Source organism: Pimephales promelas, chromosome 1, assembly GCF_988280905.1.
Source record: "Pimephales promelas chromosome 1, fPimPro1.hap1.1, whole genome shotgun sequence".
Classification (NCBI taxonomy): domain Eukaryota; kingdom Metazoa; phylum Chordata; class Actinopteri; order Cypriniformes; family Leuciscidae; genus Pimephales; species Pimephales promelas.
Genome location: NC_142769.1, coordinates 6,834,690 through 6,850,311, shown reverse-complemented (window position 1 = coordinate 6,850,311; position 15,622 = coordinate 6,834,690). Strand labels below are relative to the sequence as shown.

Sequence of the window (15,622 nt, the reverse complement as noted above, 5' to 3'; positions counted from 1 at the left end):
AATAGTCCGTGTGATTGTTAAAATAGTCTGTGTGACGTACAACACAAAACCATTGCGCAGTTCTACTACGTGAAATCTTGAGGCCATAGTTGAATAAAGTCATTATTTTTTTGTTTTTTTGCGCACAAAAAGTATTTTCAACGCTTGATAAACTTAAGATTGAGCCACTGTAGTCACTCGGACTATTTTAACAATGTCTTTCATAACTTTTGTGTCGGACAGTTTCGATCCCTTAAGAAGCCTATGGAGGAGTGATCCAGCTCTCAGATTTAATCAAAAATATCTTAATTTGTTTTCTATCATAATTTTAAAAAGTCAAAATTATGAGATACTAATCCATAATTTTAAAAAGTTAAAATTATGAGATACTAATCCATAATTTTAAAAAGTTAAAATTATGAGATACTAATCCATAATTTTAAAAAGTCAAAATTATGAGATAGTAAGCCATAATTAAAATAAAGTCAGAATTATGAGATACTAAGCCATAATTTAAAAAAGCCACAATTATGAGATACTAAGCCATAATTTAAAAAAGTCAAAATTATGAGATACTAAGCCATAATTAAAAAAAAGTCAAAATTACGAGATACTAAGCCATAATTAAAAAAAAGTCAAAATTACGAGATACTAAGCCATAATTAAAAAAAGTCAAAATTACGAGATACTAAGCCATAATTAAAAAAAAGTCAAAATTACGAGATACTAAGCCATAATTTAAAAAAGTCAAAATTATGAGATACTAAGCCATAATTAAAAAAAAGTCAAAATTACGAGATACTAAGCCATAATTTAAAAAAAGTCAAGCCTATGGAGGAGTGATCCAGCTCTCAGATTTAATAAAAAATATCTTAATTTGTTTTCCAAAGATGAACGAAAGTCTTACAGGGTTGGAACAACATGAGGGTGAGTAATTACTGACAGAATTTTCATTTTGGGCTGAACTGACCCTTTAAGATATAGTTTCAATTATCAACCACTGCTAGTTCATCAATATGGCTCAAGTACAGAACAATTAACAATGGATTGTTACATTAATGATAATTAATTGTTGAAAGTGTGCATGAATTCAAAGGTCTAAAGTCAATTAATCCACTCATACCATATCCACGTATCATCAATGGGACAATAAGAATTTAGGAATGGTATAAGCTCTTGCTAACCATGTGCGAAATGAATGTGTGCAAGAAGAGTTTAGCCATGCATCTACAATCCATCTTCCTCATGTCACTCCTTTAGACAAATGCACCAGCAGTTCCCCTTCAAATCATCCAGGAGACAGGAAAATATCTCACTGTGGATGCACCGGGGCTTGGAACGGCTGAGGGAGCGATAATGGGCACTTACGGCTGTCGTAGCAGATGTTGCCGAGGGCCCGTCCCGTCTGGAGCAGAATTTCCTGGTCCTTACAGTTTAGCAGCTGAACCAGTGGAGGAATGAGCCCTGCTTCCACACAACGGCTTCTCATGAACTCTGCAGAGAATTAACGGCAACAATTAAAGCTCAAGGAATCATTATCAGATAAATACTTACCGATTTAAAACCTAGCTCATGTTTTTATACACTTTCTGTTGTGCAATCAATGTCTGCGTCAACCAACCAAGTTCAATGCCTTTGTGTACCGACACACAAGAATGTACAAGATTGCTAATTAAAATACTAAAATTTTGGGTTCATAATGGGGACAAAAAAGAATTCTCTAACAATCAATAAAAATTCTACAGGATAAACATTTGAAAAGCTGGGAATTTCATTTGATTCAATAATAATTATGATTAATTTTACTTGATCCTAGTATTCCTTTACAGGATTTAAGACTAGATGTTTATGGACATGGTAGCACGGAGTTAAATGCCTCAGTTTTCTTTTAGGTTACCTAAAGTACTGTGTTAACAAACATCATGGAACATGAATGTGAAATTCATTTAGTACCACTGTATATAAAACAGTACAATGCATATACTATTATATTATTTATTCATTTTCACAATTAGCTTTTATTTTTTAATTTTTTTTTTTTTAGTTTTTTTTTTTTAGTTTTTTTTTTTTAAATTTTTGTCATTTTAGTACTTCTAATTAAACTCATTTTATTTTAGTTAGGCTAAGTTTAAGATTGTTGTCTAATATTAACATTTGATTTCATTTCAGATCATTTTTAAAGGAGAACTCCAGTCAATTTTAACATTGAGCTAATTTTGTGTGTACATTTGGAGTGCTGTCAGTACAGACAAAAACGACAAAAATCGGTGTTGCCTACACCGTGTTATCGTCTTTTTAAAATTCGCACCCTGTTGACTTCAATGGGGCATGTTCTAAACCTGCTTTTAGCCTCGTAACATCCTTGATTTGCCATTACAAGTGCACAGCCATGTGAGTGGTGTTATTAAGAGTGACCACAGTCAATCTGACTGCAGCAAATGTGAAAGACATGAATAAAAATTATGTTAATTCAGCCAGCTCACATACCTCTATTTACTCAATAATATCTTTCACATCTACTGCAGTCAGATTGACCGTGGTCACTCTTAATAACATTGCCCCATTGAAGTCAACAGGGTGCGAATTTTAAAAAGACGATAACACGGTGTAGGCAACATCGATTTTTGTCATTTTTCTCTGTACTGACAGCACTCAAATTTTCAAAAAAAAATTAGATATTATTAACTAAAGAGATCCACAAAACAACCAGACATAAAAGATTTCATTCTCCGAATGTGTAAATGTTTGTAAGTGGCCAAATTTTCCATCTAACAACTACATTTCATCAACATTTTATTTTATTTTTAATAGTTTTAGTTAACAATAACAACACCGGTCCCATCTGATCAATGTGCAATACTGACACCGCAGTAATTCATACTGTAGCAAATGCATAAAATTTAAGTCCCTAAAATATGTCTTTCCTAATAGAAAGTGCTGGAGACATCAGTGGATGAAACACAGATGTTCCCAGAGGAATTGTGACAGCTGAATGCCAGCAGGAGCTGCCAGAGATCTGGAACGCCAGCAAGCCACTGTCATTAGCTACCTAGCAAACTGCTAAAAGGCCATTCATTATTTTAACCTTTTTATCTCAGGCACTCTCCATACACTTCCAAACCCCAGCTCTATCTGTCTGAAGAAACACTCGTGTAATTAGACTAAGAGCTTTAGGTGAAGAAGAACACGGTCAGGTTGATGTGCTAGAGCTGTAATTACAAAGCTAAAAGCTTCTTTTAAAAAAAAAATTTGGGGAAAGATTTAATAATTGCTGGTTTTCGCCAGGCTTTTTTTTATTTATTTTTTTATATACCAAATCAGAGCCTGGTAATATTTAATGAAAGTTATTTACAAAAAAAAAAAAAAAAAAATTGTACTGAAAAAAAAAAAAGTACTGGCCCTTTAAAACAGTCAACAGAAAGAATAATTAAGCTGATCACAGAACAAATAATAATGGTGCACTGGTGTGCTCTAACAATAAATTTAATTGCAACAATAAATTTGATTTGCTGTTGTGCATAAACAAGGTAACTTATCTGTTGACGACCGACTGGCTCTTTCTAACGACCGTCCACTGAGAATAATGTTGCTAAAACTTGCAAAGGGTGCAATCATAAAAGCATAACATATATTAAAGATTATAAATAAATGTTATGATATTATATAAATAAATAAATAAAAACAACGATCAGATGTGCTTGAGCTTTCATTTACCATATTTGATGAGGTCGATGCATGTGCGTTTATTGATTTTATTTAAGAATGAAATCTGTTCATTAAATAAAATGACTATTTCTCTTTGGTAGACTTGAATTGAACCGCTCGTTTCATAAGGATTACTTTTGCAATGTCTTTATGTACTTTTTGAAGCGTGAATATGTCGTTTACCTAGACTTTCAAAGGATGGACAGAATATTATGAGAGAATATTAGAAAAATATGCATTTGAGTTTCAAAGATAAGTGAATGCCCTATAGGTTTGGATGACATGAGGGTGAGTAATTGATGACTGAATTTCCTTTTGGGGTGGACTGTCTTTTTAAATCCATTCATTCGTTCTTTATTGTCATTGTTATAAATAACAACGAAATAACAAAGGGTACTCCACTTTTTTTGGAAACTTTCAAGAAACTTTACCGTCGTACCATTAGTGCAGAAAGCGTAATGATTAATACGCATGAATGAAAGTATAGTTCCATAGCCATATCAGCCAAGAAAATCGCAACTTAACATTTTCTGTCGGTCTTAGTGCACAATGTAACTACAGAAGAGTCAAGTTTTAAATAGGAAAAATATCAAAACTCTTTGCAAATGCTAATGGTCTTGTCCACTTCAATGATGTATGCTAAGCTATGCTAAAAATGGTACCGCCAGAACTGAAAATCGGCTGAATGGATTCAAAAACGGTAACAGTTTAACTCTGGGGGAGTTGTAAAATGAGCCTATTTCCAAAAAAAAAAAATGTGGAGTAATTTAATATCTTAAATATCTTATAAAATATCTTATAAAACATTTAATATCTTATAAAAATATAAGATATTTATATCCTTTATTTATACCCTTTAATATCTTATAAAACATTTCACAGACAGAGAAATCAGGACCTCAACAACTGATAAAGAAATCAATTTTATATTTAAATTATGTAATGCATGTTTTTTTTTTTTTTACAAAACCTACATTAAGTTTATATTGCATGCACTGTTTGTATTAATGATGTGTTCCCCCGAATAAAATACAGTATATTTTTTTTATCAGTTTAACTGATGATTTAAAGAAATAATTGATGTAAGTTGCGGCCCTATTTGAAATTTGATTAAAAGAACTATCGTACGTTGTACATTTTTAAAGGGACTGTGTGTAACTTTGTCATTTTTTATTTAGAATCAATATTTTTATTCATAAATATTCCTCAATGGTGTACAAATACCTCTGCCAATGATCTTACTTATCCTCGTAAACAAAGAATTTATTATTATATACATGAGACGGGTAAGTCCACGGAGGCTTCCATGTACGTAGATCCGCCATCTTGAAAAACTATAATAGCAGAGAGGGACATAAAGTGCTAGGACAACGTGTTTACACAGCGCGCTGTTTGTTTGAAATACGAAGTGCTAATCCTGTCACAGCTTTTTGATACATAATGGTTACCGTACAGGCAACGAGCGTTTGAAAAAGTGAGCCGCTGGAGAGCACAATTCGTTTGAATGCAAAATACATTTTCACCGCTAGATGGCAGCAATTACTACACATAGTCCCTTTAAGTGTTTACTGCAGGAAAAGTGATTTATTTTCTCCTTATAGTGATGCATATCTCATAAAAAATTGAAATCTGTTTTGTTTGTCTGTTTTGAGATGGACTGGTTCTGCTGGACTGATCTTATAGCTTACATGTGAGGCTATCATCTCCTTCACACTACCAACAGCAGTAATACTGACAAGCATGAACGGCCACAGACTCGGCTGCAGCATCAGTGAAACTGAGGGAGAACGATCAGAACAGCAGAGACAAACAAACAGACCTATGAGGGGGGAAAGCATATTTAAAAATCCTATTAAACAGGTTTCTATTAAGAATGATATTACAGACTAGTACTAAGGCCAGTGAAAATGAAGGCATGGGCGCCAAAGGGGGCGCCAAGTCCCCGAATTTTTCCATTATAGCAGGTCGTTCATTCATAGTCTATCTGACATAAATATTAGAAGCTATGTGTCTGTCATGGATTTGCACTGAATTGATTCTCAAAAATACGTAACAAAGTGCGTATCAGTCCAATACGGAATAAGACTTTTATGTGTCAAATCCGGAACGATTCCATATTATACAGAATGGTTGGCAACCCTAGGTCCAGGGTCACATATAGGCAATATTAAAATATTAATTGTCCACTTACTTTTAGTGCATTTCTACAATGACATCGTTAAAGCTACACTGTGTGATTTTTACCCCCATCTAGCGGTGAAAAGGCATATGACCATCCAGTGAATATTAGTTTCTGTTCCTCTCAATTCCGATTTCGTTTTAACTCCTACGGTGGCCAATGTAGTCCAAGATTAACATGGCTTCCAGTTCGACCTCGTCCATGAGTGTTAACTCAAACGTAAACGCGAAAGGCGAAGCTTGAATTAATGGGTATGTCCCTCTTTGGCTAATGTACTTTCAAGATGGAGGGGCAACATGGCGACCGACATTAGAACCCCTTACCCGTATGTATTTTCAATGGCATATTATACACTCACGAGAATACTTTATTACTTGAACGAAGTAAATATACATTAATGAGCACATATATTTTTGAAAGAACTAAGTGTTTTTAGCTATGAATAAACAAAAAGAGTTACACAGTGTAGCTTTAAGTGAAACATTTAGCGTGACGCTGCATCCACACCACTAGGTGTCAGTAATCAAAGAAGAGCAACGACTGATGTAGTAGCACTTACCATTTTTGGCCACCTCTGCAATGATGTTGGCTACTTTTGGCGTACATGAGTTCTGCACAGACAGAAGAGCGGGCATCATGGCAAGAACACCCATCTCCTGGACCTTTTCACTAGTCTCAACATCTGAAAACAGAGTGAGGAACATCAGTGAATAATATGATACTATGATCTGACCAGCAAACACAAAGGTTGAAGATTCAGTCACAAGTAGTGATGCAGGAACCGAAGAATCATTGAGATGTCACGTTGGACGTGTGCTATCTAGTTTAGAAATGGCGACTTCGGTCTGACAGGTTCATATTTCTGCAACGAAAATGCATCTATAGACCCTTTTTTATTTACAGACAGATTTGAAAAACATTGTGAATCTAGTATTAGCAAGAGTCGTGACACTGCAAGGTCCTCCTTATCAACAAAATGGATTTTATTCAAGCCTGTATCCTTGGATAACCTGAAGATAATATATATATAAGCCCTGAACTTAAGTTAAGTTCCCTTTCCTTCGCTTCTCAGTCATTCTTTATCTCGGCTATAAGTAAAGATAAAAATGAACAGCTATATAAAAGATATGCAAACTTACTACTGTGGGCCAAAGCTTTGAGCAGGCAGTCCAAGCAGCCCTCGACGCTGTCTGAAGCGCTGTCTGCCGACGAGAGCTTCAGCGTCTTCAGGGCTTCGCTTAGGTTATCTGCTGATGACAGGGAAATAAACAACAGCTTTATATCGCCAACAGTTTAAACCTGCTGAAAATTATATAAAGATAAATACTTGTGCTTATAAGGCAGTGTTCTCAAGGATCCCAAATCATTTAACTTCACAAGGCTTGTTAAAGAATTAAATTAAAAAAATTAAAGTGCCCCTATTATTATGCTTGTGCGAATATTACTTTTCATGCAGTGTCTAATACGGCTGTTTGTGCATGTAAAAGGTCTGCAAAGTTTTAAAGAAATGAAAGTGCACAACAAATAAAGTTATTGTCTCCTTAACCCTCTGGGGACTAAGCCCTTTTTGGTATGTTTTCTCTATTTTTATTTGGGCTTATAAACTATAGGCTACGTAATGGAGATGGAACACTATGTGTTTGGTATCTATGGATTCAGAAGACCCTAAGCTAACATAAGCATGCATGTAATGTGTTTATAAAGGAAGTATGAATGAAAAATTTACAATATACTAGAGAATTTCAAAAACGGAAATTCGATTTTTGTCATTTATTTCTGAAAATCACACATCAAACAACAATAGTGAACAGTTTTTGAACAAAAAATAATATTTGTCAAAGCCTTTGCTTGACAGACATGTGTAATTGTTAAATAAAATGTGTAAAGAACAATGAAAAATCTAACTTTATACAAGTCTATCAAATGACGAGAATACATTTTGTGCGCAAAAAACAACAAAAATAACGACTTTATTTCAACTATTCATGTCCTTCTCTCTGTGCCTCGAGTCAGGTTACTAGTTTAACAGCGTATGATCTGTTGTTGTACGTCACACGCATCACACACATGACCAGCGTCGGCCAATAGTGAGCCTACGTGTGACGTAGCTCTACGCTATCACACTACGTTAAAGGGTTAGTTCACCCAAAAATGAAAATTAAGTCATTAATTACTCACCCCCATGCTGTACCAACCCCGTAAGACCTTCGTTCATCTTCGTAACACAAATGAAGATATTTTTTATTAAATTTGAGAGCTGTATAACTACCACATAGGCTCCTAAGGGAATGACACTTGACGGCCCAGAAAGTCAATGAAGAAAAGGTTTAAATATTCCATGTGACTACAGTGGCTCAACTAAAAGTTTATCAAGCGACGAGAATACTTTTTGTGCGAAAAAACAAACAAAAATAACGACTTTATTCGACTATTCCTTTTCTTCCTTGTTGGCCTGAAACGAGACTTCAATACAATTTCCACGACGCATGCGCGAGAACTGAACTTAAGTAGTTGAAGGAGATCGCAATTCTTGCGCATGCTTCTTGGAAATCGTATTGAAGTCTCGTTTCAGGCCAACAAGGAAGAAAAGGAATAGTTGAAATAAAGTCGTTATTTTTGTTTGTTTTTGTGCACAAAAAATATGCACAAATCATCCAGAGTAGCGGTCAAAGCCGAATCGAAAGACAGCTGGTCGCCAGCAGCAGCCATTCTTTGTTTTCAAGTAACAGTGAACTGTCGCAACTCTGTCGTCATTATGTCAAGCACGCCCGCCGACTCCATACACGATGTGATTGGCCTGACCAGAGTTTGGTTTTTCCAGCTAAAACGTCTATGGAGAGTTGCTAGACTGCAAAATAATTTTTGCTGCTGCTAGGGTGCGTCTAGATTTCTAGGTTACCCTGGCCTTTAGTGTCTTATTATACTGATTGAATTTATTGCCATGTAAGAATTTGACATGAAAAAAGAAGCATTGCATACACTGATTAAACAAAACCAAACCAATCTAATCAGGCTTTGTTGGTACCATCATCAACTTTCTCTGTCAACTCAGGATTTGAAGTTTTTTTAAAAGGTAGAAAAATCTCAACTAATATGTCAAGGCCAGAAAAGAAGTCAAATTTGGCCAATTACAGTGTGAAAGGTGATTCTAGAATACACTCATTCCATAACAGACTAAAACAAATCATGTTGAGAAAGGCCAACAGAGAAAATGAGTCAGATCTAATATCAGATCACCAATGTCTTCGACTACATATTTAGTCTAGCAAAAAAAAAAAATCTTAAGAATTTAATTTCAGCAGCAAACAAACTATATCATACTCCTGTATAGAGCATAACAACTACAAAACTGAATAAGTTCCTACTGAATCTTTTCTTTTTTTTTTGCAATTTTCAAGAACAGCCTCCTTGTCTTTGGTTGAATATGAAAAATATTAATCTTTATGACAAATTGTAGAAAAAGCTCAAATTCTTTCATTTACAATACATACATACAATATTTTTAAACATAAACTCAAAAACTGCAGGTAATTCAGCAAACACAACACACACTTATGCTTTTGGGTTTATATACTTCAATAACTAGAAATAGTGGCATGAAAGCAAAATTAATTAGTCAACCTTAAACTTACTTGGGTAATATTATGCAATATTTTTTTCAGTCAGGTACAAAAGAAATCTGAAGATGGTTGCTGTTGTACGAAATGTTTCAATCTGATTTGCTACTGCTACAAGTTAGAGCACACTGGTTTTCTTTTCTAATCTGTAATGTGCAATATTAATACGGTGGAATGGCCCCAGGATATTCTGAAAAATTCTGAAAGATAACCTGAAACATCCACAGATACTCTGGTTTGTATTATAGCTTTGTCATTTCTATTAGAACTTGTCAGAAACTGTCTGTAACTGCTGTCTTTTCACAGATTGAACAAAAAAAACCTATTCTGAATGATTCAGCCATGCATTTTATACTTTTTTTCTACTTTGAAAATCAGTTAACAATTTCTTTTTTTTTTTCATTATATGATAATAAAGTCAGTAGCAACTTTAATTTCTTATCAACTTTAAAGAGATAGTCCAAACATTTTTAATGTCACATCTCACGTCTTTTCAAACCTGTCAAACTTCTCCTCTATCAAATAAAAATATATTTTGACAAATGTCTGGTTTTGTAAAAAAGAAGTCAATGGTCACCAAAACCAACATTTTTCAAAATATCCTATTTTTTTGTTCTGCAGAAGAAATTCTGACTTAGAACGGCAGGAGGGTGAATAATTTACATAATTCTGAGGAAATAAAATAAAATAATGTGTGTAACGTAACGTGTTTAAGTCCAATTTGCGTGGATGACAAACGTACCAGAATGAATATGGTTCTATGTGTCTGTTTTCCACTCATGATGTTTACTCTTCTTTCTATAATAACATGAATGATAATGCTAAATGATTAAGTATAATGTCATATTTGCTGTCTCATAATGGATAATTAAGCCTTACTGATGGGGCTGTCGGAGTACATAAGACAAAAAAGGATGGGAATCACTGTCCCAACACACCGCAGCCCATCCCTTGATCACAATACATTTATATGTGACCACAGCAGACTCACCATCTTGCTATTGCATGATCCAGATTGTTCATATTCATTATAATAACTTAAACATGCACTGAGGAGCGCAGAAAGCTGAGGGCTATTTATCTGGTTCACATATTTTAGTCAAATATTACATCACAGGCTGTCAATCACACAACAGTGGGCACAGGAGATGTCTAAGAAATATAAAGTTAATGAATGAACATAGATTCCCAGCAGATTTAAACACTCATCTCATAAGCTGTTTTCAAACATTGGTGATCACCTCACCAAACCAGATGAATATAATTGGCCCCAAAATGAAGGATGCAGGATGATGAACGTGTTGTCATGTTGTGAATAATCCATTGAAACGTTACATCACAGACTCCCTTAAGGATGAGTTTCAACACACTGACTCCAAATCACATAATGTTGAACATGGACACACTCTCGAGTCTGTGTGTGGCTCAAACCATCAGATACAGCCTGAGCCACTCATACACACTTACTAGTGTGCATTTATCATGTGTATTGCATTTGTAATTGTTTAATACTGATCAAGAGTTCATATTCTTTACCATATATCTGCAAATCTTCATGTTTCGCCTTACTTACCCATCTGGCTAGTGTGTGTTATAGTCCAAACGGTCTCCGAGTGTAGTCTCTGGAGGACTAACTATGCTGGTTATACTGAGGCGGGTACCGGATCGGTTTTGGTTCGCTTGTCAGACAGATATCCGGGCAAGGCCCACCTTAACCCACGCTGCTCCGGTTAAAACAGCCTCTACAGCTCCAGATGTACCGGGGAGATGAATACACCCGGGCTAAATCCCTCTGTTCTGATGTCGGGAATTACGTAATTTTATCCGAAGAGATGAATGCTCATGTGCATCATAATAAAACCAGTGGCACTTCAGAAGCACTTCCTTCTAGCGAGCAAGCGGTCTGATTCAGCTGCACAGCAGACGAGAGCGGCGACGCCCCGCCTTCCACTCAGCTGATTGGTTTGTGATCTGCACAGAAGGTTCTTGTCTGGCCAGTGATTGGTAGACTAGGTTGTCAATTAAACAAGCCACGTCTCCTTAGGGATTTGTTCGAGTCATGTTGCTTACAACTCAAATATGAAATGTCGTTTACGCGAATCGGCTCTTTCGAACGGTTCGTTTCAAATTAACGCTTAACAAAAAAATTATTATTATTATTATTTTTTTTTTTTATTGTAAATTACAAAAATTAGTCAGATACATTCAAACACCAAACAGAAATAGAAAGGTTAACAAATTTCTCACATCATAAAATATAAGCATAAAAAAATATATATATATGGATACACACACACAAATATATCCATACATACGCATTACAATTATTTCATTTAAATAAAATAGATAAATAAATAAATAAAAATACAATAAAAATAGCTAGCCACAGAATACATAAATAATAAATTCCTCTTACACAGCCAATAAATATTGGGTAAATTAATCACTATAATATCAGGGAAGCTTACCAAATATATTTTCATAGCACTCTATAAGGCTTAACAAAAAAATTAATCAGTGATTCGTTTAAGTTGTGACGTCATTACGCCATCTCGTGGTCAGTCTGTTTGTTACGTTTTATTTCGCTTAGGTTTATTAGTAAGACCCATTTGAGTTTTTGGTTTAATTATTCCATTCATAAAAACATTTAAAATGTATTCAAATGTCTTGGCTGGAAAAGTTATCCATGTTTTGATAAAATGCTGTTTTAAGTACCCTACTTCTTAATAGAAGTATATCCTATTAAGATAAACTCACGTTTAGCCAAGTGAATTTGTGAATTGTAATGTATAATATTATTATTATCTATGTCAAATTCTGCTCCAACCAGAAAACAAGTAAGATGTCTATTAGTTTTGAATAAACTCTAGTCTAAATAATGAAGTTACGCCCTCTACTGGAAGTGTATTTGAAGTAAATTCATAAAGCAATTTGCAGTTCTATATAAAGATAATGCCCGCTTTTCTTAGACCTAATTCTGTGAGAATAAAATAATGATGACAAAATTATAATGATGCATGGATTTACTATATTATAGACCGAATGTCTGATTTTGACAGTCAACTAGGCCAACTGACAGTCCACTAGGTCAATGACAACTCCATATTTGTTAATGCAAAAAAATAAACAAATCTGAATAACCCTACCTAAATGTTAAAAATGTAATCTTTGTATATAAATATTATATTTTACTGATATAATTAAGTTTGCTCTGATTTGCTCCACCAATATATACTTTTTTAAAAGCAATTAGTGTTGTGATATTTAATTTGTTCATATTTTCCCAACTTTTATTTATTTGAATATATTTTGAAAAAAAAGTTGTTATACTACACTGCATCATCAAGTCAATGCTGAACATGTTGCAATTAAACATTGCTTGCAACTGATATCTTAAAAAAAATCATATAAAGATGGTAAATCCAATTTTACATTACACAATAGACACATTGGAAAGTTAAATGAGAAGCTGCAACACAATGTATTGTAGAGGATTATTGTATCATTTAATTTGTACAATCATTCTCAAAAAAAAAAAAAGCTGAAATATGAAATGTAAAAAAATAATATATAATCCTTACAGACCCTTTGAAAAAGAAGCACACTTTATAACACACATATTACAAAGTATACAAAAACGTTGTTTTTTTGAGCAGACTGAGTCCTCACACTTTTTAAATAAATCAAATGTAAATTCATGTCCCAGTTACACGTCATGTCATCACATTTTCCTCGTTAAATAAACATTACATGTTAATTAAAAGAGAAACCAAAAAACGATTATATTTTGTATTAATTAAAGTATAAATATCATCAATTTAGTGTTTTAAGCATTTTTATTCCCAAATAATAATTAACAGCAGTAACGATTTAATCAATATATTTTATTTGTGAACTGAAGTCTAGCTGTTCTTTATAATAGTCAACTATAAGTCCTCAAGTACACAAGTACACACTGATCACAGACACGATGTAGCTACCTTTAATTTCACCAAGCTGATTGCTCACTAAAAACTCCTGCATTCATTATATTTTCAGGCCATTTCAAGTTTGATTTTGATTTGTCTTCCCATTAACGCAATCATTTAGTTCATTCAGACTGATTAGCAAACGTGCACAAAAACAAGAGGCGTGATATATAATATCGCACAAACCAATCATAGCGCGCTGGAGGCATTGCCTCCTCTCACGTCACGTTCATTCTTAAAGGAGTAGTTCGCTTTAAAATGAAAATTACCCCATGATTTACTCACCCTCAAGCCATAGAGGTGTATATATGACTTTCTTCTTTCAGACGAATACAATCGGAGTTATATTAATAAACACCCTGATGCTTTTAACTGGAAGTGGATTGCAACCATCAGTTTGAAGCTCGAAAAAGTGCATCCATCCATTAAATAAGAACTCCACATTGCTCCGGGCGGTTAATAAAGGCCTTCTGAAGCAAAGCGATAAGTTTGTGTGAGAAAAATATCCATATTTAAAGCTTTATAAAGTAAAATAACTAGCTTCCGACCAAACAAACATACGGATTCGACTTAAGTCTAAGCGCAACTAATGTGAGTAATGCGACGTACTGCTGATATTTACGCTACGCCATGACGCACTACAATACTTCTGATGTCATAAGTTTCATAAGTTCCGCTTTAGGCGTAAGTAGACTGCGTATGGCTGCTTGACCCGAAGCTAGAATTTTATTTTGTAATTTATTTTTCTTACACAAACTCATCGCTTTGCTTAAGAAGGCCTTTATTAGCCCCCCGGAGCCGTGTGAAGTTCCTTTAGTATGGATGGATGCACGTTTTTGAGCATCAAACTGATGGTTGCAATCCACTGTCATTATAAAGCTCGGAAGCATCAGGGTGTTTATTAATATAACTTTGATTGTATTCGTCTGAAAGAAGAAAGTCATTTACACCTGTAGGATGGCTTGAGGGTGACTAAATCATGGGGTAATTTTCATTTGAAAGTGAACTACCCCTTTAATTACCCTCCACTGAACCCACTGCACGCTTCGGAGGGACAAAAGACGCAGTGTTACTAGTGATTCATACACTTTTTTAAATTTTATTTATGTATTATGGGTTATTTTCTCATCCAACTTTTTTAAGGAGGCCCCTGTATATCGTACTTCCGATCCGATAGGCCTACTTCTATTATAGTGCTTGGTGCACACTGCACACTTCAAGCACATTTAAGTAATTAAAATCAATCCAATACAGGGATGTGCAGAGGGTTTCTTAGGGGCAGGGGCTCAAAGGTCTATCTATAAAATAAATAGCCTACTGATCATTGAGATCATCTTGGGACTTCCCTGACTTCTGTCTTCGAAATATAAGGTCCTAACAATATGTATTGTGAAAAGCGCCATACAAATACATTTGAATTGAAATATGCTTTAAGTGTACTGCTGAATGCGCTGGCAAGCTTTATGGTAAAATATACCTTAAAGGGGTAGTTCACTTTGAAATTAATTTTGGCATGTTTTAGCTTACCTCAAGGGCATCCAAGATGTAGGTGTCTTTATTTCCACAGTAGTTTCCATTTTGATATTTTTAGGTCAAACCGTTCTTGTCTGTCAGTCATATAATGCAGGTCTATGGTCACCACCTCAAAGAGCATGCAGAGAAGTCCAAATTAAACATGATTTAATGACTCGTAAATGTACAGTAAGTACACATTGATGGCCTAAGACACAAAACGAGCGGTTTGTGTGTGAAAACTAACAGTATTTATATCGTTTTTACCTCACGTAACCACAGCCACGTCCAAGTGATCTGAGGGCGCGGGCGCTTTGTGGCTGTTACAAGAGGTAAAAACGATATAAATACTGTTCCGTTTTCTCACACAAACCGCTAAATTCCGCCAAAATTCTGAAATCTTTGTAAGATATCACTGAACATTTATATAGCAAAAGTACATTTCTTACTTAAGTTAATTTTTATCTCTATTTTTTGTATTTATTTACAATTAGATAAATCTGATATTATTTTAATCTCCAATCTGTTGTTTATCAGTTGATATAATTCTTTAATGCTTCGCTAACTAGCAGAAGACACTAGCAGGGTTTAAACCCCAGTTGTGCAGTTGGGGCATGTTGTAACACTGCGCTACAATGTGCCCCTATTAGAAATATGCTATT

At 34.6% G+C, this 15,622-nt stretch overlaps 2 protein-coding genes across 4 annotated transcripts in view; one reads left to right on the top strand and one right to left on the bottom strand.

Annotated features, from left to right (window-relative positions):
• Positions 1 to 11,401, bottom strand: part of rap1gds1 (RAP1, GTP-GDP dissociation stimulator 1) — a 47,326-nt gene extending 35,925 nt beyond the window's left edge. For 2 of the 3 annotated variants that reach the window (XM_039669743.2, XM_039669745.2), the window contains exons 1-4: positions 11,054 to 11,401; positions 7,003 to 7,113; positions 6,423 to 6,545; positions 1,348 to 1,473 (exon numbers count right to left, since the gene is read on the bottom strand). In XM_039669743.2, coding sequence (XP_039525677.2) covers positions 1,348 to 1,473; positions 6,423 to 6,545; positions 7,003 to 7,113; positions 11,054 to 11,057 — 364 coding nt within the window. In that variant the 5' untranslated portion in view covers positions 11,058 to 11,401. The remainder of the gene's footprint in view (positions 1 to 1,347; positions 1,474 to 6,422; positions 6,546 to 7,002; positions 7,114 to 11,053) is intronic. The other variant, XM_039669744.2, reaches the window with a different exon arrangement.
• The window catches only part of slc1a1 (solute carrier family 1 member 1), a 46,634-nt gene that overhangs the window by 10,387 nt on the left and 20,625 nt on the right, over positions 1 to 15,622 (top strand). The window lies entirely within an intron of this gene.